The sequence below is a fragment of the Lactuca serriola genome, chromosome 4 (genome assembly GCF_051521515.1).
Source record: "Lactuca serriola cultivar US96UC23 chromosome 4, Lser_US96UC23_V15, whole genome shotgun sequence".
In the NCBI taxonomy this organism is placed as follows: domain Eukaryota; kingdom Viridiplantae; phylum Streptophyta; class Magnoliopsida; order Asterales; family Asteraceae; genus Lactuca; species Lactuca serriola.
In genome coordinates, this window is record NC_136411.1 from 366,101,312 (window position 1) to 366,126,513 (window position 25,202).

At 34.8% G+C, this 25,202-nt stretch overlaps 2 protein-coding genes and 1 pseudogene across 13 annotated transcripts; 2 read left to right on the forward strand and 1 right to left on the reverse strand.

Annotated features, from left to right (window-relative positions):
* Window positions 1–11,214: 11,214 nt before the first annotated feature.
* On the forward strand, window positions 11,215–14,290 carry LOC145097683 (uncharacterized). 11 transcript variants are annotated; one of them, XM_079035308.1, is made up of 8 exons: window positions 11,217–11,802; window positions 12,059–12,137; window positions 12,328–12,363; window positions 12,455–12,537; window positions 13,088–13,158; window positions 13,250–13,339; window positions 13,461–13,610; window positions 13,720–14,290. In XM_079035308.1, exons 6-8 carry the CDS (start codon window positions 13,282–13,284, stop codon window positions 13,866–13,868), a joined length of 357 nt encoding a protein of 118 aa, XP_078891434.1. In that variant the 5' UTR covers window positions 11,217–11,802; window positions 12,059–12,137; window positions 12,328–12,363; window positions 12,455–12,537; window positions 13,088–13,158; window positions 13,250–13,281; the 3' UTR covers window positions 13,869–14,290. The 11 variants fall into 11 exon arrangements, 9 of the variants coding, with proteins under 9 accessions (XP_078891437.1, XP_078891438.1, XP_078891434.1 ...); XM_079035310.1 differs by lacking the exon at window positions 12,328–12,363 and having other exon boundaries at window positions 13,088–13,136; XM_079035309.1 differs by lacking the exon at window positions 12,328–12,363 and having other exon boundaries at window positions 11,218–11,802; window positions 13,088–13,163.
* A 2,183-nt stretch (window positions 14,291–16,473) lies between these two features.
* On the forward strand, window positions 16,474–18,989 carry LOC145099742 (uncharacterized; annotated as a pseudogene).
* Window positions 18,990–19,167: 178 nt separating this feature from the next.
* On the reverse strand, window positions 19,168–21,716 carry LOC145097684 ((3S,6E)-nerolidol synthase 1-like). Of its 2 annotated transcripts, none has more exons than XM_079035317.1 (7): window positions 21,398–21,716; window positions 21,044–21,311; window positions 20,612–20,969; window positions 20,269–20,487; window positions 20,060–20,198; window positions 19,715–19,963; window positions 19,168–19,548 (listed from the first exon to the last, which is right to left on the reverse strand). In XM_079035317.1, exons 1-7 carry the CDS (start codon window positions 21,620–21,622, stop codon window positions 19,258–19,260), a joined length of 1,749 nt encoding a protein of 582 aa, XP_078891443.1. In that variant the 5' UTR covers window positions 21,623–21,716; the 3' UTR covers window positions 19,168–19,257. The 2 variants fall into 2 exon arrangements, with proteins under 2 accessions (XP_078891443.1, XP_078891442.1); XM_079035316.1 differs by having other exon boundaries at window positions 21,044–21,314.
* Between the last annotated feature and the right edge of the window lie 3,486 nt (window positions 21,717–25,202).

The following is a 25,202-nucleotide window of genomic DNA, read 5'->3' on the forward strand; positions in this document are numbered from 1 at the left end:
CTAAGCCACTTCAAAATATGTTAGCATTCTATGAGATTGACATTTTGTGAGATTGACATTCTATCAGGATTGTATTGCATGAGAATGATTTTATACAAGGAGCCTTTCCCATTAGGTCTTCAAGCCATTCTTCAAGCCATTTCTATCACAAATTCATTGCCAAATATTTTGTAGTGATACACTTGTAACAACTGCACATTAAACATATAACTAATTAACTACAATTCTATCATAATACAACAATAATATTCTCACAGAATAAACTATTCTTGCAAAATGATTTTGAATATTCTTAAAGAATCTGTATTATCAAGAATATACCCAACGAACAAAACATTTGAAATATAAACGCAAGAAAAGATCATGTTAACACAAAGATGTATTTTGAATGAATAACTACGAAGATGTATTTTATATCAGATGTGCATACACATATACGATTGATATAAAAATTCAGTCTCACATTCTAGTATAACCTGCTTCTGAGACAATCTCCCAGACCTTTAAACTGGAAAATGAAGAGGGGGAATCAAGGTCAAAAATTTGAACTTAATAGCAGCTTATAGTAAAATGAAATAAACAAAAATATTATAAAAGGTAAACAAGGTCTTAGGAAGAAAGTCTATCAAACATCTCCTGCATATTTTTTTATCATCTAAGTTGTATGGCCATTTAAAAATAAAATGCAAGTATACCGAACTTGAATTAAGAAATCGAGTGCAGAAAATCTGTAATATACTAAAATTAAATTAAAGTAAAAGAGTGATGAAGAGTCAATGGAAATGGACAAAAAATTTAATTAAGCCATTTTAGCGAACAGTTGGTAGGAAATGATTACTACACAAAGAATGAAAGAAAAAAAACTAGAAATACCAATAATCTATCAGAATAAGAAAAACACATGGACTGTAATCGATGCTCTTGCAAAATTGATAGGTTAGATGAAGGTTACATGTTGCAAAATTGATAGGTTAGACTTTGGTTGTAGTTGGATCAAGAATCAGAAATTGCACCACATAACAAAAAATCTGCATCGATTCATGAAACATCTGAAAGTGGGGTGAATATGCATCTTACAGGAAATGGACCATTGAAAGACCCTTCCTTACTTTCGTACGTATTTCTGAAATACCCAAACTTTCATGCTTGACTATATAGTTACTCCAAAACATGCTACTTGCATATTTATAAAAAACAATATCTTACATTGATAAAGAGGTTATAAACTACTGGATACAAACCGACTATTACAAAGTGTTATATATTACATGACTACCCAAGATATTGTAATTTATACAAACATAAACTGAAGTACAAAAGTACTATTACAAACTATTCTAAATCTTCCAACAGTATACAATCATATTGATTACTTATCTCCTGCAATTGTTAAATATTTATATGGTAAGCGGTGACGCTTAGTGAGTTCAATAATAGATATAATATAACGTTATGCCATATATATATATATATATATATATATATATATATATACACTTCAATATGGCAGAAGCAAAGAGAAACAAGGAACAACAAAGGCATATGTGAATCATGTGTTAAGCTTTCCATATCAATCAATGACTTCTTTCAAAGGTATACAATCAATGAGACATAACAATTTCCATACTTGATATACATCAATAAAGCTACGGCCCAAATGGCATAGAAGACATAAAATTTCTAATTAACATCTTGGTAGATTTCAGGCTTATAGCCCTGTCTAACCATTTGCCAATGCCATAGAATAGAAGTCATTCTCTTACGGAGACATGCTCTACATGGCCAGAGGCTACGTACCAGTGCCAATGTGAATCTAAGTCCTTTCACTGATCACATGGTCAAAGGTATTACTTTTGCTATAAAAATAGCGAATAAAATAACACGGGAAAATAACCCAGAATAATAATACTGAAAAGCACATAGCACATATAACACATAATATATAATTGTTCCTATATATTGAACTCACCTTGAATTAACCGGGGGTCAAAATAGTAATTTGGGCAGCACTTCGTTCCTATAAATAGCTTTCGTCGTTGAAAACCGAGAGATTTATTTAAAAATAGGCCTTGCAAGGATAGAGCTTCAAACCGAAAAGAATAATTTCTCGGGCTCTCCGGGCACTTCGGGACGTATTCCGGGCTTTAAAAATAATACCGGGGCTTCGGGGGAAGTGGAAATAATAAAAATATGGAACAAGGGGCCAGAAATGGCAATTTCTCCATTTTACCCGGGCTGGTTCGCAACCTTCTATTTATAGGGGCGAATCCGAAGTCGGCCAAAGAAGGAGAGTCAGGAGCGAGCATCTCGGTGGCAACAGCAGTGAAGGACACACGTCTATGTGAGGCGTCTTAGACATCGCCTAGGACGCCAAAAGGCGCGTCGGATGCGCAGTGGACCTCGCTTCGGACCAATCAGAGGAGGACATGGGTGCTACGCGACGGATCTGCGAAAATGTCCGGTATTATCCACAAAATCTCGGATTTTGTGCCAAAAACTTTCGAAAATCATAACGTTCGCATACGAGCTCCGTTTTTTACGTTTTTTATACGCACGTGTAGGCGGAAAATAATCTACAACTTTCGTTTAGACTTCGTCGGCTAATTTTGACTTTATTTTTAATATTATTATTTTTAACAGACCGGGACAGGAAAATCCATTAAAAATTCATAACTTCTTCATCCGACATCCGTTTTTGTCAGACTTTTTACCGTTGTACTACTATTGACGAGATCTTCAATTCTCGTTTAGGTTGTGTCGGCTAAAAAATACTCGATCTAAAATTCAAGTTTTTAGCTGTCTACTGCTAAGCTGAAACTTAGAATAATCAAAACTTCCTCATATGAAGTCAGCTTTTGGCGTTCTTTTTATCGAACTTATCGGTTTAACGAATACTAAGACTTTCATTTAGATCACTAAGGTTAAAAAGTATTTTATCAAAAAATCACTTTTTATGTCATTCGGCGCCGTGCCGGTTTTGTCGCGGATCTTCGATTGACCATAACTTCTTCGTTATAACTCGAATTTCGACGAGGTTTTTGCCTACAAGTTTCTAATGAGATTATCTACAACTTTCAATAATAAAATTTTACTTATTTGAAATTTTATATTTTCTCTATTTGACTTTTAATTGGAATCTCATAAGACTTCCAATATTTTCTGAGTGTTTCTAAACATAGTTTTACTTCATTTCTAGTAAAAACTATCTGTTAGAATTCAATACTCAAATTCACATAGTATTTCATAATATTATTCATTATAAAACACGATTTAAAAACGCGTATGTTACAAATACCTCCTCCTTTTGAGGATTTTGTCCCCGAAATTACATCGATTAAAACAAATGGGGATATTTTGCTTTTATCTCATTCTTATTTTCCCAAGTATAATTTGGGCCTCGATGGTGTTTCCACTTGACAAGCACTAATTCTACTTGTTTGTTGCGTAGATTAGTTGTTCTTTCATTCACGATCCCTTCAGGCTCTTCGACATATCTTAATTTATTATCCAATTTCACCTCAGATAATAGAACTGTCTCATCATAGATACTCAAGCATTTGCGCATATAACTCACATGAAACACATCATGAATACCTGCTAAATCTTCAGGCAATTCTAAGTGGTATGCTTGCTTTCCAATTCTCTGGATGATTTTGAAAGGTCCAACAAATCTAGGACTAAACTTTCATTTCTTCCCAAATCTCATAAGGCCTTTCCATGGGGATACCTTCAGCATCACAAAATCACCCACTTGAAATTCTATGGGCCGCCTCCTCTTTTCTGTATAGGAATTCTGTCGATCCTGGGCCGCTTTCATTCTTTATCGTACGATTTGAATCTTGTCAGTAGTGTCTTGAATCATTTAAGGACCTCCAAGGATCTTTTGTCCTACATCACGCCAACATAACGACTTACGACATTTGCGACCATATAATGCTTCATATGGTGGCATTTTGATTAAAGCGTGGTAACTGTTATTATACGTGAATTCAACAAGAGGTAAGTATTTATCCCAGTTACCACCGAACTCCAAGACACATGCATGAAGCATATCTTCAACTGTTTGGATTGTTCTCTCCGTTTGACCATCTGTCTAGGGATGATAAGCTGTGCTGAGAGCAACTCGAGATCCCAATCCACGTTGCATACTCGCCCAAAAGTGAGAAGTGAAGCGAGTATCACGATCGGAAATGATCTTTAGCGCCACACCATGTCTTGCAACAATTTCATCCAAGTATACTTGTGCGTATTTCTCCATTGGATCCGTTTCACGCATGGCGGGAAAATGTGCACTCTTAGTCAGGCGGTGAATGATTACCCAAATGCTATCATGCTGTCTAGCAGTCTTTTGGCAATTTGGTAATAAAATCCATGGATAGCTCTTCCCATTTCCATACAGGAACAGTAAGACTTTCTGGGGTTCCGTATGGTTTTTGGTGCTCTGTTTTAACTTGTAAACATATTAAGCATTCCTGTACATATCTTCCAATGTCTCTCTTTAATCTAGGCCACCAATAATAATCTCTTACATCATAGTACATTTTACTTGTACCAGGATGTATTGATAGCTTAGACTTATGGGCTTCATCTAAAATCTTCTATCTTAATCCACCAATATTTGGAATCCATAGCTGGTTCTTAAATACTTTTAATCCTCGTGGATCATCAAGTAAAACATAAACATAATGTACCATCCCTTCCTTCTTCACATTTTCTGGCTTTAAGGCCTCAACTTGCCACTTATCTAGTTCATCTAGGATAGTGAACTTCACTGTAGTGTGAGTAATAGTATAACACATATTATTTCGATAAACCTTCCTGCTAAGTGCATCGGCAACCACATTGGCCTTTCCAGGATGGTACAGGATTTCGCAGTCCTAGTCTTTGATCAGCTCCATGGCTCGTTGTTGTCTCATATTCAGAGTTTGCTGACTGAATATATACTTGAGACTCTTGTGGTCGGTCAAAAGTTGGCATTTTGTACCAAAAAGGTAATGCCTCCAAAGTTTCAAGGAAAATACCACGACAACGAGTTCGAGATCATGGGTGGGATAATTCTTTTCATAATCTTTCAGTTGTCTTGAGGCATAGGCTATTACTTTACCACGTTGCATCAACACACAACTGAGTCCCAACCCAGAAGCATCGCTATATACGGAGAAATCATTATCACCTTCTGGAAGCGATAAGATTGGAGCATGAGTCAAAAGATCTCTTAAAGCTGAGAAAGTTTTTTCTTGGGCTTCACCCCATTCGAACTTTTCTTCCTTTCGAGTAAGACTAATGAGAGGTACAACTATACGAGAAAAGTCTTTAATAAATCTCCGGTAATAACCCGCAAGATCCATGAAACTGCGAATTTCGGAAGCATTGCGAGGCGCTTCCCAATTCTGAATGGCTTCGGCCGGTTGCACGCATCACACACCTTATTCTTTCTCAAACTTTTTTATTTTAAGTTTTTAGAAAAATTATTTTCTTGAAAAAATCTTTGAAACCCTCCATTTGAGTCTAGACACCCCTGAAGGTGTGTCTGAATCCCTCAAACCAAGGCTCTGATACCAACTTGTAACATCCCAATTTTCACAACCAAAAATTTCATTTTTAATTAGGTAACTTATAACATTGTTTACTGAAGACATCATCGAATCATATCAAATTATAAAACCATAGTCATATGTTTCAACCATATCATCAAAATAGTAATAATGTCAGAGTACAATCCCATGGATCTCAAAATGCAGAAATCATGTGTGTGCGATGCGCTGCTACCGTGCCAGCTCCTTCCCCTTCGCTGAAGAGGTACTTGAAACAAAACTGAAAACTGTAAGCACAAAGCTTTGTGAGTTCCCCCATCATACCACATAACATAAACATATACTGCCTATCCCTCGATATCATTCAACCGGTATTTGACCGACATAACTAGAAGCTGGACTTCCCTTTGGTATCTTTCAACCGGTAGCCGGGAGCTGACCTCCCCTTCGGTATCTTTCAACCGGTAACCGGGGACTAATTCACCCCTACCACTACCATATAATAACATATCATGAACATACTGTTAGGCATGCATGGGCACTGTCTACCCCTTCGGTATCTTTCAACCGGTAACCGGGGACTATTTCACCCCTACTATTACTAACGTATATATCATATCATCCTAGCATATAAAGCATATCAGATAGTGGCATACCGGATAATTACAACAAAGACAATCGTCTAACAAAGAGCTCCTACTAGTGGGCCGACATTGTGGCCTCAAACCCACCTCTACTGGAAGGTAACTCACCTTGTAAAGCTGAGTATCGAATCTCACGGGAAGTAATCTCTAACAGCTGCTCCGATGACTCCCGACTAGCATAATCATAATAACACTCAATCAGAATTTATAACACTACCTAGGGTAAAATGTCCATTTTACCCCCCTTGGACTAACTTGAACCATTCCTAAGGCCTAATTCTAACTTATTATACCTAGTGCACCCATGACCCATCAAAGGCTCTCTAAGGGCCCACTAATGGATCGATTTTCTAAATTGGGTCCAACTCTTCAAATGGGCCTTTTCACAAGTCCAATAAGTCCTTATCCCAAAATGAATAATATCGAGTGGCCCAATATGGCCCAAAAGGCCAAATACTTCTAATTCCCAATTCCCAGGCCCAAAACTATACTCCACAGTTGGCCATGGGGCCGAATAGTCCAGGCCTTACCCTCTAAGGCCCATAAAGCCCAAAGTAGCCACTCTGCATGTGTACACGCGATGTACATGGCACGTACGCCGTACGTACGGGGCTTTGACCGCAAACGGGAAGTTGACCCTATACGCATAGCGTATCATGGTGTACGCTTAGCGTACTAGCCAACTTTCTTGGGACTTCATTTGTGACTTAATCCATTAAGTCTCCATGTCCAAAATGTAGATCCAGGTCCTTTAAGACCTCATAATCCATAAAGTCACAAACTTTATGTGCTTGCATGCATGGTTGGGGTCAAAACATGATTTCGGTCCTTTTAACAAGCTTTATGACCATCAAACACATGCATGGTTGTGGCTTAACCATCAAGGTCCGATTTTTATGACTCTTAGTGCCTCTAAGAGCCCAAAAGGACAGCTCTGATGGTCTAAAATCATCAAGATGCAATAAGCTTCAACAATGGAGTCCAAAAGCTTAAACACTCCTATAAACAAATCTAAGCAAGCAATGGTCAAGTTTGGAACTTGATACCTTAAAAGAGTCAGAAATGATGCCAATCTCCTGGATCTACAAGCTCCTCTTGAATCCTTGCCTCTTCCTCAACCTCCTTTTCTTCTAAGAACACCAAAATCACATAAAGAAGCTCTCAAATGGCAAAAATACAAAAGAGTGGGTTAGGGTTTTCGAGGTGGCTGCTTAAGGGTGATAAGGAGGCTGGTCCAAAGACATAAGGTCCTTTATATAGGGATCAAACCTTTAATTTTAGGGTTTAGGACCTATGCGCATACGCTACGGGTACCCTTTGGTGCACTGGGCGTACGTGTATGACCTCCCCACTTAATTCTCTTGAGTACGCTGTGCGTACCTGGCCTGGTACGCCCCGCGTAATGTCCTTCTCGGCCCAATTCTTGAAGCCCAACGGTCGTGGCCCACACCAAATTAACCCATTACTCAATAATATAATTAATATTAATACCTGGTAAATCCCGGATGTTACAACTCTCCTCAAACTCCTACACATTGCAGTCTCCTTGGTTACTCCTTCACATTCATATCCCCTTTAATGGTCAATATTGGGTAATAGTCAATGTCAAAGTCAAGTCAACGCCCTGTTCAAAGTCAACATCCTGATTGACTCAACTCGCCGAGTTGGTCCATCAACTCATCGAGTTCCATAATTCAGAGAATCTCAAATTCGTGATCTGAATTGTCGAGTTACCCTCTAACTCGTGGAGTTTCTCTATATGATAGAATCGGGACTTTCCATTTGAACTCGTCGAGTCCTTCCTTGGACTCATCGAGTTTACCTTCATACAGTTGGGACATTTGCTCACTGACTCAGCGAGTTCATCCTTGGACTCGTCGAGTTCTTGATCTTTAAGTCCAAAACACGTCTGACTGGATGAGTCATCTTCTAGACTCAACAAGTTGCTAAGTAACAGAGAATATTGGGGGAACCACGAACTGACTCGCTGAGTCCTAAGAACGAATCGTCGAGTCCCCCCATGATACAAGACTATACAGTCGATTTTATTCGGGCTTAACGCATCCGAAACATAGATCTTGCCTCTTAGGGTTAATATAACACGTAAAGTTTCTAACTTTACGTGTATGCATGGGCTATTTTGCTCAAGAAGCCCTAAAAAGTGGTTCATAGGATGCATGGGACTCTCATGGCCATAAAGTTGGCACCTTTATGCCATGGAGTCCCTCAAAGACTCTAGATTTGAAGTCAAAATCCCAAAACATGGTTGCATCCATGAATGGTCCCAATAATGTCTCCTTAAAGCCCTAAACTACTCCAAGAAGAGATCTAATAGATGAATGAAAAAGGTATAAACTTTATACCTCAAATGAGCTGGAAATGGAGCACAAAATCTAGATCTACTTGTTTCCTCTTGACCTCCTAAGCTTCCTCTTCCTTCTTAAGCTTCAAAACCACCAAAAACAAACAACAATGGCTCAAGAACACAAAAATGGGCTAGGGTTTCGAGTTAGGGTTTTCTGGACTAAGTTTCTTTTGAAAAGGATAATTAATTTGTTCTTTCAATCCCTTTAAATCATTATTCTCTAGAAAAAAAATGTTGAGTGTTTTTGTGTTCTTGAGCCTATATCACACCATATTCCACTCACAACTTTGTCGATAACTCCATCTTATTGTTAGCAGTGGAGGACAATGAGTTTTCTCATTCTTCTTTGTTGCAATACCTAATTTAAGTTCACCTGATTGATGGAATCGAACGCCATTTCTTTCATGTCGATGCTTCGTTCATCTGCGATGAAAAAAGAATTGTTGATTTCACTTAACACTCTGTGATAATTTCTCCTATTTCTTATGATTGCACTTAATGCTTCGTTTCGAACTCGTTTCTTAAAACAAACCATTGATGGAGTTGGAAGAGGATTAGGGTTTAAGAGAGAATCTACCTTCAAGAATTGGTGATTAAATTTGGATATGATTATGATTCCTGATTTCTTGCTATGGAATTCTTGATTTCTTGTTATAATTCGAAACTGATTGCTGATAAATTCAAACGTCAATGCATATGTATTAAAGCCGAAGCATGACGACATTTGGGGAAATTCACTTTGACATTTTGAGTGAGAAAAATCGATGGGGGAGGACTTAGAGAATACCACGTGTCAAAATTGGTTTTACTTATCAGATTAGAGGATGAATACCAAAAAATTATATGAACAAATAACAAGTTTATTGATTTATGATTTTTATTTTATTTTTTTAAAAACTATTAAAAGTATAAAAAATAATTATTTGTGTTGACATTAAATTGATATTTCAAAATAGATTAAGAATAGAAAATCAATACGTAAACATGTCAATATTGTATTTAATATGTACAGAAAAAGAAGTTATAAAATTTAATATTTTTTAAACTTAGATAATTTAGATTTTATACATACCAAACTATTTCAAAAGAAAATTAATTATCCTTTTCGTATAGCCATATTGTAGTTAAATACAAAATAAGAGTAAATTACACGAATGGTCGATATGGTTTGGGATAATTTTCACGTTTGGTCCCTAACTTATTTTTTAACTCGGAAGGTCCCTACTGTTGTTTTTGTTACACTCTTGGTCCATACGATTTGTTTTTGTTACATGCTTGGTCCCTATCTTACCTAAAAAGACTATTAGTTAAATAGAGAAATATGGTGAGATAGGTAAGGTAAGGTGAAAGGGGTGGGGTTAGGATGTGTTTATTTAAATAAATTAAAAAATCAAGGGAAAAATAGTCGTTTTAGGTAAGACAGAGACCAAACGCGTAACAAAAGCAAACATTAGGGACCTTCTGAGTTAAAAAATTAAGTTATGGACCAAACTTGCAAATTATCCCAAACCATAGGGACCATTCGTGTAATTTACTCACAAAATAAAAAGACCGACTCGCGTTTTGTGCACCAAACCCATCCATCGGTGGGTTTTCAAGGATTTCTTTCCTTTTTTTAATACTTTTTAACCAGCCAAACACAATTTTATTTGCCAATGAGGTTAACCTTAGGTCCTGTTTTATAGTTGCTGTCCGGGAAAGTATTGTCTGGAAAAAGTACTGTATCTGAAAGTTTTCTGGGAAAGAAACCATGATGTGCGAATATATATCTGACTGACTTTGTTGAATGATGAAAAATGACCATATTACCCTGTTGTTCTATACTGTGATAGATGGAGTTATTGAATAATTATAAAAACCATACGAATTGTTCTACAAAATCAAAATCATACAATAATTATTTAAAAATACAAATACAAATTGTCATACAAAGTAATTATACGTAAATCAAATAGGTTTTTTTCAGTTAATTATTTTTCAAGTTGATTTTATGTTGTTATTATTTCTGTTCATTTTATTCTTTCTACAAATTATTTATTTATTTATTTATTATTGTTTTAAATTATTTTAATTTACAACCTTACATAAATGTTCACTTTATAATACAAACTATAGGAATAGTCTCTACTTAATAACAAATTTACATAAATAATTCATGTGTAATGGTGTAATACAAAATTGCCGAAATGGACTTTGTGTAATATAAAATAACAAAAACAGTACATGTGTCGACCAAATGAAAATACTAAAAAAAGTTGTCCATATGTAATAGCATGGAATGCAAAAAATTACAAATATGGATAACTTGTAATTATAAAATTACATAAATTGCCATTGTTGTTACTCTTTTTAAGGTCATTTCATATTATAGTATTTTTTAATTAGCAGAATTAAAAAAGGTAATTTCTATATATATCCATAATGTTGTGTATCCTTTGAATACGAATATATTAATAATGTTTTTAGATCTCCTGTGAGTTAAAGAAAAAATTGATACTTATAACACAACTTTTAAAAAAAGACCTACTAAATAATAAAATAAAGCAGTGGCCTCTTGGAGAGGCGGCGTTTGAGTCTATATGTTCAATTATATATATACTTAATTTTCGGGAGCCTTAGGTACAGTACATTTTTGCCCTTTCACATTTGGCCACCAAATTTTCTGTTTTTGGACTTTTGACACTTTTTTTTTGTGCACTTAGTTTTTCGCTGGCTCCCTCGAACCGACTTCCCCTTTTGATTTTACCGGTTCCACCGCCTTGCTGACCACCGTCTTTATCGTCCAATGAAATCATGCGATTTTGTAAAACGTATCGTCAAGAACGTCGCCCCTCCATCTCATTTTTTTTTTGTGCATATCAGATGGCTACCCGGACATACTCTCAACGAAGCTTTTTGATTTTGGGGAGGGTATGTTCAAATTACAAAGGAATTTGAGAGTGGGTTTCGATTTCCTAAAGGGTTCTACGGTTCGACTCCATGCATCTTCCAAATCTTACGTTATCTGTTGTCTCCGCTCGTCAATCACAGAACCACAACCATAACTGCACAATTGGTGGCGCTCAACAGCGGCGGTGTTCTACCCTGCAGCTTTACTCTTGGGAGCTTTCATCTTGACAAAGCCTTATGTTCCAACAATTTGCGAGCATGTGTGAGAGACCGGAGGAAATACACACCCGACTTCTCGCCACCACCATCATGGGCTTCATAATTACCCTGCTTAGTTCTTAAAATCGACCATATGAGGATTTCGAATCAGGTGATTATCTTCTAAATTTGTGCTTGGTTCTTACATTTTTATTGTTATTTGAAGGTCCAATAAAATTTTGAATAAGGTCTGATGGAATTATGATTTCTAAACCCCAACCTGTACTTTCTTTTAGGGAAACCGCTTATGAAACCAAAACCTATCAGATGTTATTTGCAAGACGCCTTTTTGCAGAAATTTCTACAATTGCTTACCAATTTTTCCATAACTTGAAATATAAATTCTTTTTACTTTCTATTATTTTCAGGTTGTGGGTGGAGGATGGCTAATAATACCCCATGAATACAATTCAGTTATACCCACCCAGTTGGTTATGAGATTTCAAAGTAAGTTCCATGTTGCACACCAACTATTCTATAAAATGCTTAAACAAGATCTTTTAATTATTATTCAAATCTATTATTTAGGGTAATCTTAATTTTGTGCTCACTTAGTGTTTAATATTATCTTTTTAACCTCTTTTATGAATTATGAAATCAAGAAACTGAAATATTGCTTGGTTTCTATTAACCGTAGGAAACAATTTGTCCCATGTTCTTTGTTCGGGGACAGGTGACTTAACGGTTTTATACCCTGATATATTGCTTATTACTTACAGAAAGAACTAACCTGCAACTTTTTTTGACTTTTGTTTTTATTTTAGCTTTGATTACAAACTTTCTTTGACATTTGAGAAACCCCTTCTCAACAACCACTTTGCTCATAAGAATCTTGGTCAGGCTTTCGGTAAGTTATATTATATAGATTCGATGCTTGTGTTTTATCTTTTCCTTCTTGCTTTCATTTTGACAGGTCAAATTGAACCCATTTTTGTTAAAATAGGTTGGTTTGGGTTATATGTGTCAGTTCTAACTTTGGAATCTTCTTCTATATTGTTTTGTTGGATTCAAAGGCAAAATGGTCTTTGTAAAAAAAACTAATAGCCAAAAGTAATCATGCTAAAGAGAAGGATATTTAACCAAGTTTAACATATATTAAAGGTCTTTACCGATAGAAAACATTGGTTTACTCATGTTGAAGAACAAACCAAAAAAGACGCATTGTTTCATAATGGGAAATTGTGAGAAAAGTCCCAAAAAAATCATTATATTAAACGTTGAATTTCATAAACCTGTTTGCCAAAACATATAAACGCTTCAATCATCAAACCATCATATGTGAAAATGATTGGTTTATCTTAATTAGGTGGCTTTTTATAATTGATGGTGAAGTAAGTTTTCTTTATTACAAGAAACATCACACGACTGTTAATTGGGGGACGTTTTTGTTTTTTTAGGTATCATGAGGACTGAAGTTGTTGGAATAGTCAGAAGATTTTATATTCGGTGGGTAAACGACAACTTTATTGTAAGGTTACTCTTTAACCATAAAGTTGTTTATATTGTTTTTTCATTTACTTTCTATTACCATTCTAATTTTTCTTTTGCCCATTATTTAGTGGCGACAACAATTGGAACAGTGGCTTATTGGATGGTTCAAATGCGACCACTTAGGCAAGAAGGATGCAGAATTGGACATATTGGTGGAGGTGATGAGCTATAACATGCATTAACATTGTAATTAGTTTGTTAAAGAATCATTCTATAATTATAAATAGAACTAATGGGTTATTTATTTATTTATTTTATTTTATTTTAATGACTTTGTAGCTTTCACTTATGTTGTCATTACTTCAGAGATTTCCCCTTCAGTTTTAGGTGTTGGATTAGCTACAGATAATGTTATCCGTGCAGTATATTTTATTACATTGTTTGCACTAGCTGCTAAAACTCCTCCAGAGAGTTCAATATCAACCACCGGTTTGTTATGATACTCTTTCCCACATTCAATCATGTTATTTATATTACATGTGAAAACATTATAGTTTATTATAAGATGTAATCTTAAATAAACCTTGAATATTGATAGATGTTGAAAAAGATGTGAAATCAGAATCCAAGAGCAAACTTCCATTGCTGCAGTCATCCACAACCCTTGCTATATCCTTTGCTATCTACAAAATTGGAAGTTTGATAACAAAATATTTGGCATACCAGGAGATTTCGTATTACATGTAAAATCAAATGCGCCTAATTTTTTTGGCAGTGGCATTCATTTACTATCAACTTATTTTTATGACTTATTACGATTATGGAAGTACCAAACTTAAATGTGTGTGTGGTCCTGATTCTTACATGGGTGCATACATTGTGGAGTTATTTAAACAGATAACATTGATGACTGAAGAAGGAATAGCCAAGATACTGTTATGATCCAGCGATTTGGTAAGGTCTATCGCAGGAGGATTAGGTAAGTAATTGGTTTGGATAATGATAAGGGGTAGTTTAGGATATATCTAAATAGAATTTGTTTGGATAAGTAGAAGATAATAGTTATCTGTTTAGTTTTTGTTGCTGTCAATTAGCAGGACACTATTTAAGGTGCTCCATATGTTTAGTTTTTTTATGCATTAATAAAAACACCGTGCAAGTTCCTATTAGATGCATCCACATCATAGTAGAAAGTCAATCAAAGCATTACTACCTTGACTGCATTCTTTTTAGGTAATCAACTTACTATGACTTATGAAATCTATACATACATGGAATGGAATGAACAATCTAATAGAAAGGAAAAAATTTAGCATATTACAACATTATATTTTGAAGGCCTACCGAATCGTAGTGATGGCATCTAAATGTGCTATTATGTAAAAGCTTGGAAGTACAATGCTATAATTGGGTACTTTGCATCCCTTAGATCTTGAATATGCACCGGAAGACATATCAACATTAGGACCTTTAGAGAAACACCTCCATCCCATGTATAGCATGGGTAAATTGGAAATATATATTTCATTTGATATATTTTTTAAAACATATCGCCTTAATAAGATGCTAAAATACAAGTCATAAATGGAAGCGTGTTGCCCTTTTTTAGTTTACCCTTATTAACGGTTCAAAGAAACAATTAACCCCCGCAACACGTGGACAACTCTTTCCTAGTTAGGAGAAGATATGTGACGTATTCATCAAGATAAACATCTCATTTTACCCAACTTGATTCAAATGATGGGTTCCTCGTATTTACTTTGATACCTAAAATTTTTAATTGCGGTGGATAATATAGAAAAGGTATCCTTATGTTTCAAATTGATAATTTTTTTTATATATTTTTATTTCGTACTTCAATTCTTTTATCTCATCACTTTGTTTTATTATGATTGTATCTACATATCCCTTTTCTATTTGAGTTGCTAACTCATCCATTTTCTATTTGAGTTGACGATAGTGTACTCAACTTTTAAATGTGGTTAAGATTTTTTACACATTAGATGAAGAGAAGGATTTTATCTATACCATCAGTAAATTTTGAAGATCACGACTAAACCTGAAAAGGAATTGATGGAAAAATAGCATTGTCGTATCAATTAACAGTCTAGAGAATAATTTATTCCGGCTTGATACAAAACATTCTTTAAATTAGTGAATGGGAACAAACCGAAGTCAATTTCAAGTTGGGTCGAATTAATAAATGGATAAGACCTACGACTTCAATTAATTTCATTTTGATTACGGGAAAGAAAAAAGCAACGAGCTTCCATTCTTAATGTGAATAACTACCCAATCTAACTAGCAGACGGTAAAAAATATTAATGCCCAATACAAGAAGGCTTTCTCCTAAAAATGTATTCTTGATTTTCTAATGAATCCTAGATATTATCATTCTCCATTCCATAATAGAGATGCTTTTGTATAAGAAACAATATATCGATAAAAATTTCCAAAATCAAAAGACCAATTGAGTTAAAAAAAGGAAAAGATTTCTAATCATCTTGTTATCCTATAATGAAAACCAACATAAATATTGAAATTTATAAATGGAAAAAAAGAGAATAGAGAATGTGTTGCTAAGTTTATTTGTATATTGGAGGTATCTATGCTTTTACTATAATAGCTTGTTTTGATTGAATCTTACCAGGGCCGACCCTTAACATATGCCGGGTGTGCGACCGCACAAGGCCCGCATTGTTTGGGGGGCCCGATATATATATATATATATATATATATATATATATATATATATATATATATATATATATATATATATGAGATGTCGAAGTTAAAGTAAACAAAAAAATGGTGGTTGACATGGTAAAGGCGCTTGAAATTTATGAGCTAGGCCAGATCGAAACTTGGCACTAGCAATTTTGATTTTTATCTTTATTATAATTCTTCAACCTATCCTTTTAATTCAAGCATAACAAACACGTCTATCCCATAAGGAATTATCTAAGTCAAACACATCTTTAATTAAATTAATATATAAGTCCAATTAAACTAAGTATATCACATAAAGAATTAATATCTAACACAAACACGCATTTAATTACTATATATAAGTCCTTAGCCTCTTTTATTTATTTGTTGAGTTTGGGCAATTCGGCAGCAAAGTAAGACATAAGAAAAGGTTCGTTTCTTTTTTTTCTCTAATGGTAATATTTATAATTCATCATTATTAGTATTTTTTATAATCATTAGTATTTTTTTTCTAGTTTACATTGTTATTGGTATTGCTCATTCAACGTTTTGATATATTCAATTAGATTTCTAGAGTTCTTTTATCACAGTTTTAATTTTATCGAGTATTTGGTTGATTATTGTTATTTTATTTTCAGAAATAATGTCTACTAAGTATTTATCTGGTAGTCAAAAACGTAAAAAGAGAAAAAGAATTGAAGAATCAACAAAGGCTAATAGTGGTTCTCTAGATAAGTGTTTCCAAAAAAAACCTAAAGTTCCTTCTCAAAATCAAAATAATGATAATATTCCTGATAATTTGGGTGTTGATGTCGAAGGAGATCAAATTAATGATGTTAATGTTGATAATGTTAATTTCGATGGAGATCGTGTTGATGTTGATGATGGTAATGACGATGGTGATAACATTGAAGATGATGGTGATGATGATGATGTTAATGTTAATAGTAATAATGTTGATATATTCGATCCAAGAAATTGGGATGGACTAAGCACAAACATGGTGAAACGTTTGGTAGAGAAAGGTCCTAAATACTATTGATAAGGGTCAACCTGATAGATTTTCTAGACAGTTTTCTGCAACTATGTATACTAGAACTCTGCCAAATAAACAGACATGTAACAGAGAATGGCTAGTATACTTGAAAGAGCTTGATAAAGTTTTTAGTTTTTGTTGTAAAATATTTAGAAAAGGGATCCCGAAAGGTCAATTAGATAGTGAAGGTTATGCAGATTGGCAACATCTTAGTACAAGACTTAAAGAACATGAAGTTGGTTTAGATCATCTCACAAATTTAGCTACTTGGTTTGAAATGCGTGAAAGATTGAAAGTTAATGAAACAATTGATAAAGTGGTGTATGATCAATTTAAGAAAGAAAGGGAGCATTGGAAACAAGTACTATTGAGGATTATTTCACTAGTGAAATATTTGGCTAAATATAATTTAGCATTTCGTGGAACTAATGAAAAATTATATCAAAAGAGTAATGGAAACTTTCTTGGAGCGATTGAGATGTTTGAAGAGTTTGACCTGGTTATGAAAGAGCATGTGCGTCGTATCAAAAATGATGAGATCCATGTACCTTATCTTGGCCACAAGATCCAAAATGAGGTGATACTTTTACTAACTGATGAAATTAAACGAGAAATCATTAAAAAAGTAAAGGAGCAAAATATTACTCCATCATACTTGATTGTACCCCTGATACAAGTCACCAAGAACAAATGTCTTTGATAGTGAGGTATGTAAATTTCTCCTCCAATGATGTTACTGTTGAAGAATCCTTTTTAGGTTTTTTAAATGTTAATGATACCACTGGTAAAGGGCTCTTTGATATTACACACGATGAATTAAAATCTGTTGGTCTTGATATTGATGTTATGCGGGGGCAAGGGTATGACAATGGATCAAACATGAGAGGAAAACATCAAGGAGTTCAAAAGAGATTTTTGGACATAAATTCTAGAGCATTTTATACTCCATGTGGTTTCATAGTCTTAATCTTGCACTATGTGACATGGCTAACAGTTGTAGTAAAGCTAGAGATTTTTTTGGAGTCATACAACAAGTATATACAATATTTTCCAATTCTACTAAGAGGTGGCAAATTCTGAAAGAGAATATCAAAGGTTTGACTCCAAAGTCATTGTCTGCCACTCGGTGGGAAAGTCGTGTTGATAGTGTGAAGGCTATTAGACAACAACTTCCGGATTTAAGAGAAGCTTTACTTGAAGTTGCTGAAAAAGACAACGATGCTAAAATCCAAAGTGAAGCTAAATCTCTAGCAAATAATGAGCTTGGTGGATTTGAGTTTTTGGTATCCATAGTCATTTGGTATCAAATATTGTACATGGTGAATTTAGTTAGCAAAAAATTACAATCAAAAGATATGCTTCTCGATGTTGCTATTAACGAAGTGAACATGCTAATTGAGTACTTCAAGGAGTTTAGAGAAACAGGGTTCTCCAAGGCGATTGATGATGCGAAGGAACTTTCCGTTGAAATGAATATTGATCCGGTATTCTCTCAAAAGAGGCCGGTTAGTAGAAAAAAACAATTTGATGAGAATTCAAGTGATCAAGATGTTGTATTTTCAGCCGAGGAGAATTTTAAAGTTAATTACTTTTTATATATTGTTGATCAAGCGAGTGCTTCTCTTAAAACAAGATTTCAACAATACAAAGAGTATGAAAATATTTTTGGTTTTTTGTTTCCAAAAAAAAATGAAGGAATTTGATGACAAAGATCTCAAGTCATGTTGTCGCTGTCTTGAAGCCGCACTTAAGTCTGGTGAACAATCAGATATCGATTCTCATGAACTTTATATGGAGTTAAAGCTGCTTGACATGTTCTTACCGAGTGAAATTACGAGCCCTATTGATGTTTTAAAGTATTGAAAAAAGTCGATTGTTTTCCTAATGCAATTATTGCCTACAAAATCTTGTTGACTATTCCCGTAACGGTCGCGTCTGCAGAAAGAAGTTTTTCAAAGCTAAAGTTGTTGAAGTCCTACTTAAGGTCCACAATGTCACAAGAAAGACTTAATGGATTGGCGATAATAGCTATTGAGAACGTTATATTGGAGACTATTGATTATGAAGAGTTGGTGAACAATTTTGCTTCCAAGAATGCTAGGAGTATCTCGCGATTCATGTAGTTGTCTAAGATTATCTATTGTATGATCATTCTTTTCTTTTGCTTCATATTATAAAAATTATGAAATAATTAATGAATTTTTGGTATAAGTAAAAAATAAATATATGTTTAGGGGCCCATTTTTTAGTTTCGCACCGGGCCCCTAATATCAACGGACCGGCCCTGAATCTTACTATGTATTTTTACATATACTAAAACTCATATCATGCTTATATTATAATAGCTTGTTTTAATTGTATCTTACTATGTATTTTTACATATACTAAAACTCACATCGTACTATTCTCTAGTAGTATAGCCTTGACATAATCATCAAGTAGAGGAAGTGAACTATGATTATCATAACTATACATAAGAGGCACCATCCTTGCAATGTTATTGGTGGCCTTCATAAAAGTTGCTGAAAAGGGATAAGGAGCGAGGCACTCTTTATTTAAACTCTTCCATGCATCTGAAATCAAGTTAACAACATGCTGACGTGCAACCTTGCTCGAGCAACCTTGGTGCTCGTTTAGAAAACACGTGATGTATGATCCATCATGTCCATCTTGATTTTCATCCTGTTGGCGATAGGAACAAAAGGTAGGAGAATATTTAATTTCTCAACATAGATACGAGTCATTTAAGCATATGGTGTACAAATCAGTTATGCACATTAACATATCTTTCAAAGAATTTTAGTGTAGCATTAACATAATGAATGTGAAGATTGAAGAGTTTTCTTACTCGAGCACTTCCTAAATCATCCCACAAACGCAGAATCTTTGAAACTGATGATATTATCCCATGGTTATCATTGAAAAGGTCATAATGTCCCTCATTTGTACCATTTCCAAGCAGGAAAAACATATGGACAAACAAAACTCCTACACCTGAAGTAACCATTCCAATTTTCAAGTACTCATCGGCATTTGGAGTTTGCCCAGAAGCAAACCATTTTGCTTCCACTAGAAATGCATTGCAAAGTGTTGCCCACTGCGATGTCATATTTGTAGTTTTATCTTTCATGCTTTTTACATTAATAATATAAAAAAAAAGTAACAAAGATAATTAATTAGGACATATATATACCGCCTTCCACAAGGAGCGTATGGGGTTAATCCCATGTTGCTCGTAAACATTGTTGGCGATTTCATTTGTAATGTTATAAAGAGCCTTGAAGGACGACTTCATGTAGTCTGGAAGCTTGTCAATTGCCTTAATATCCCATCTGAATATGTTAAATTAATGAGCATATATATTTACGAAAGAGTGAGTGGAACTAAGATCATTTTGTTTACCTGTTTATGGCTTCCGTGAATACAGTTAGTTCGTTGATAGTTCCATAGACATCAAAAATGTCATCTATGATATAAATGAGTAAAATTGTTTTTGTGAGATCGATCCTGTGTGTAGAGAGGTTGGGATTTGTTAAGGCAGCCATGGCCCAAAGATAGCACTTTAAAGGTTGGTCCCGAGCAAGAAATAACTCTTTGGCCAAACCCAGGTCCTTTGACCACCTACATACGTTAATAATTTGATATACATGAGAGAGAGAGAGAGAGAGAGAGAGAGAGAGAGAGAGAGAGAGAGAGAGAGAGAGAGAGAGAGAGAGTCTTTTTCGGTGTTTTTAATGATTTTCACCTTAATATCTGATTTATTTCCCTTTGGTGTACATACTGCAGTAAATTGAACTCTAGTTCTGCTAACTCTTGCAAAACGGTGCCGTTATAATCCCTGATAGAGTTCTTTAAACTGCAAAACGGCAACGTTTTGTGGCAGGGATTCTCAAGTGTACGTCTGACCATTGTAGCTTGTTCATCATCAAGAAATTTCATCCTCTCCTGCAAAATCTGGTAGCTAAACTTTTCAGCTTCATCCAGTATGATTTCCCCTTCTATTCGTAACTGAGAAGCTTCATATAACGCCATTAAACCTCTGATGTCGTAATTCAATTTTCTGTCGAACTCTTTGTAGTTTCCCTTGAATTTCTTAAAATAATCTGACATTCAAGATATTTTCATGAGAACAAAATTAAATTACAGAAAACAATGAAGTAGAACTTAAATACCCTACCTGGCAACACAAAAAAGCCATTCTGTCTTAAAATTCGAAAACAGAGGGAGATCTCATAGAGATTTTGATGCTGAAAAAAGTCTGTGTTAGTATATTGCATGTTACGCCTTTTCAATATTAAGTTGATTTCATCTTCGAAGTGATAATCTATTGCTAGACGCTGTAGAGCATCAATCATCATCAAATCTTCAAAACCCTCATCACTAACTTTGCCAATTAATTTACGAACACGCTTCACCAATTCTGCATGTTTAACATCATTGTCTTCCTGCTGCATATACCGTTTTAAGAAGACTGATAAATCTATATATATACATTGTCAAAACTGAAATCAAAATAAGAATTACGATTTACCTCAACAATAATACTGTTCATGTGGTTGCAAAAATACTGATTTGTTTTTGAAGGGTTAGAACACTGTTTGAGTCGATCTGAGGTATTAATGCTCCAGTTCTTTCTAGGAATACGGATGTTAGGTGCTTGAAAATTGTTATGGCTTAAGAGCCGTGGGGTATTTTGGTAAGCAAACTCAATCGTTGGGGAGCTTCTTTTGTGAGATATTTTAGTGAGGAAGGCCATTAATGTTCGGAGTAGCTATTTTTGTTGGATCAAACTAAAGAATCAACACTATATTAATGTTTCTCCTTTAAAGAAAAAATCCCTACATCATTAATGAATTTGAGAGGTTCAATGTTTCTATTTTTCATGTGTTTATTTATAAGGATATTTTAACATGTGCCTGAATAGGACATAACAAACATTAATTACTATATTAATTATTATGACGAATATTACCATATATTACTGTAAGATGCATGATTATTACCATAATTAAATGTAAAAAATCTTTAATAATCTTTACAATAAATGTATTTTACATTTAATTATTTATCATATTTACACATTAAAAAAATATTCTTTACTAAATGAATGTTTTTTTTTGCCACTTGTAACATTCTCATTCATTTTGCCACATTAATTTTGTGGTTATTTTGAATTAATTTTTATTCCATATGTAATTTTGTGGTTTTTCTATTTTATTAAATTCCATATGGTAATTAAATTTAATAATAAATACATATCAATTTTATTAATTGACTTTCTTTATAATTTCAAAATTTTAAAATAAAATCTCATTAATTTGCTTTGATTATTTTATCTAAATGATTTGTTTTAATTTAAAAGACAAAAAAAAACACTTTAATTTACTAATTCAATATTTTTCTTCATTTTTCTTACAAATTCAAATTTCTCAAATGTTTATACATATTTAATTGTTTTAAATATACTCATGTATACATGATGCTCACACCTAGTATCTTATATATACAAACCAAAACCAAAACTCTGAGTTTGCCATAATAAAAGTGAGAGAGAGAGATGTATAGAATTTAAAGCACTATATTAAATATCACAAATCTTTGGAATACAAGTAGTGCATAATTAACTTACAACGTTATTTTAACGACCCCATAAATTAATATATATATATATATATATATATATATATAAAAGAAATGAATATTAGGAATAGTAAACTTGTTATTTTTTTTGTTGGCAACTATGCTTCTCATTCTTTGGCCATTTTAACATTTTTGGTCATTGCAATCAATAATTTTACACTTTTTAGGAACCTTTTAATATTTAAAGTTTGGTCACAAAACTTTAATGGTTTGATAACTTTGATCAATTTTCGAAAAAGTTGCTAATTCCTACCTCTTTAGTTCTTTAGCCATTTTGACACTTCTGGTCCTTGCAATTAAAACTTTTACATTTTTTCATAAAAACATGAAAAAACAGTCCGGGGCAAAGCCCGGGCTTTTCATCATTGCACTTTCTACGTCTGTCATATTTATCAATTCGAAAACAACATTGAAAGCTTTTGGCCCCCGTGTAGCGAGGGTAACCTTTCTAATTATCATAATAATACTAATCATAAGTTTTATAAAACAATTTAAAGGATCACATGTTCTAAAAATGTATTAATAAAGAAACAATATGACCCCTTAAAAGTTAAAAATGCATTACCAAAGCTTAGCTATTTTAATAAACTAGATTATGACTTGCGTACGCAGGGAACGTATAAAAGATACATATAAAGTCCTAAAAAATGACACAATAATTAAAAAAAAAGAAAAAAATAGCCGAAACAGACTTCGCATTATTGATTATATTGAAAAGTCTAAAAAATAAAATCAAAATGTATGAATATATATAATCGTTGAAGGACTTCTTTATAGACATCATTTTTTGTTTTATTAGTTGGCCGACCTTCCTCGTCACGTATGAGTACTTTCAAGCTTCTTTTACTTGTGATGCGCTCAACAGTTACATATAGCTGACCATGAATGAAGACGGGTGTTGATGATTTTAGTGTCAACATGACATTTTGTAACATCCAAGTTTTTGGTAAGTTTCCTTTTGGTCTCTAGTATAAAATCCCTTTCCTATTAGTCCCTTGGTTAGTACACGGGGCGTACTAGTTACAGCTTGGTCCCTGATCATTAACCACATATACTGGGCGTACGTGGTGTACGCATAGCGTAGTCATGTCTGAAGCAAACCCTAATTTTTAGGGTTTGCACCCTATTTAAGGACCTTAAGTCCCCCAAGTTACTTACATTTTCAACCTCCATTGCCCTTGAAGTGCAAATCTCAAATCCTAAGCCACCTTAGTGCATTTGTGATCTTCTTGAGTGATTTTTGGTGTTCTATAGAGCTTTTGAAGAAGAAGGAAGGTTGAGAAGAAGCAAGGACGTGGGAAGAGCTTGCAGATCCAGAAGTTTGGCACAATTTCTGACCCATTGAAGGTATAAAGCTTTAACCTTGACCACTGCATGCTTAGATCTAGTTCTAGGGTGGAAAATGTCATTTTTTGGTCCCATAGTTGGATTCTTGGAGTTAAGGAACTTCAAACCATATCAGCTGTCCTTTTGAGCTCTTGGAGCTGTTTTGAGTCATAAAAATTAGATCTTGATGGTTAAGACTCAACCATGCAAGTGTTAGGGACCAACCAAGTCTGCATATGGGCTTGATTCATGTTTTGAGCCCCATCCTTGCATGCAAAAGCATAAAGTTTACAGCTTTATGGCTTAGGACGTTTCTAGGGGTTTGGATTTAAGTGTTAGACGTAAGGTCTTAAGGGATTAAGACATACAGCTAAGTTTTGCTTGGCTGACCAGTACGCCGTGCGTACTCAAGTGTATGCTGCATGTACTGGGTCCGCGCCTCTACCTTAATCAACACCAGCATATACTGGGCGTATAAGCTAAGTACCCCGCGCGTACGCGATCTATGGGCTTGGAGGATTTTGGGCTCTTTTTGCGTTGGGCGTACAAGCCAAGTACAAGCCAGAGGTTGGATAGCCGACATTGAGTGTGCTCAGATGACACGCTTTTGCCCCGAGGGGTAGAAGGTTAGGTTTGATGTAGGATGTTTGAGAGAGAGAGAGAGAGCTCGAGATTAGTGGGAGGAGGTCAGCTATGCCTTGAGAGCCACGACCATTGAGGCCATGACCTAGCCAAATTTTGTGACCAAGTTCCGAGCAGAGTTTGCATCGGCTATTGAGGTGTAGCAGCTAGCCAGGGAGTTTCTTGATATGAGGCAAACGACTGAGACTGTGGCGGAGATCATCGCCAAGTTCGAAAAGAGGGCGTTGTTGGTACTCCAATATGCAACTGATGACGAGACGAGGAAGACCCAATACCGTGATATGCTGTGATCCGACATCAGAGAGTTCGTTAGCTTTTCTATCTGTCCGAAACTGGATGATATGATAGCCAGGGCGCGGGACCGAGAGATTGACCTGGAGCATATAGGGAAGAGGAAGGCGGAGCATGGGCAGACAGTTAGGGTTTCATCGAAGAAACCCAAGGGTTTTGACTCTAGGTCGAAGGGCCAGCAGGGTCGGAGACGCTGTGGCAAATGCAACAGGTAGCATGATGGGGTTTGCATGACAGGTGGTTCGGGTTGCTACAAGTGTGGCAAATCAGGGCACCATTGCAAGGATTATACTACTTCTATCACCACTACACATACATCAGACCTGATTTGCTTTCATTGTAATCAGAGGGGCCACAAGAAGGCCAATTGTTTGATTTTAGAATCAGGAGGACCAATGGTAGCTCCATCCCCTGTGACCCTACGGATCGCGGATGAC

What these genes read in the sequence shown, in the direction of transcription:
- LOC145097683 (XM_079035311.1), top strand. Translation starts at nt 13,282, where the DNA reads ATGGTTCAAATGCGACCACTTAGGCAAGAAGGATGCAGAATTGGACAT. An exon ending in AATTGGACATATTGGTGGAG is followed by an intron (nt 13,340 to 13,460) that starts GTGATGAGCTAT and finishes ATGACTTTGTAG; the next exon opens with CTTTCACTTATGTTGTCATT. An exon ending in GAGTTCAATATCAACCACCG is followed by an intron (nt 13,611 to 13,719) that starts GTTTGTTATGAT and finishes GAATATTGATAG; the next exon opens with ATGTTGAAAAAGATGTGAAA.
- LOC145097684 (XM_079035316.1), bottom strand. Translation starts at nt 21,622, where the DNA reads ATGGCCTTCCTCACTAAAATATCTCACAAAAGAAGCTCCCCAACGATT. An exon ending in TTCACGGAAGCCATAAACAG is followed by an intron (nt 20,199 to 20,268) that starts GTAAACAAAATG and finishes TAACATATTCAG; the next exon opens with ATGGGATATTAAGGCAATTG. An exon ending in TACGCTCCTTGTGGAAGGCG is followed by an intron (nt 19,964 to 20,059) that starts GTATATATATGT and finishes ATGACATCGCAG; the next exon opens with TGGGCAACACTTTGCAATGC.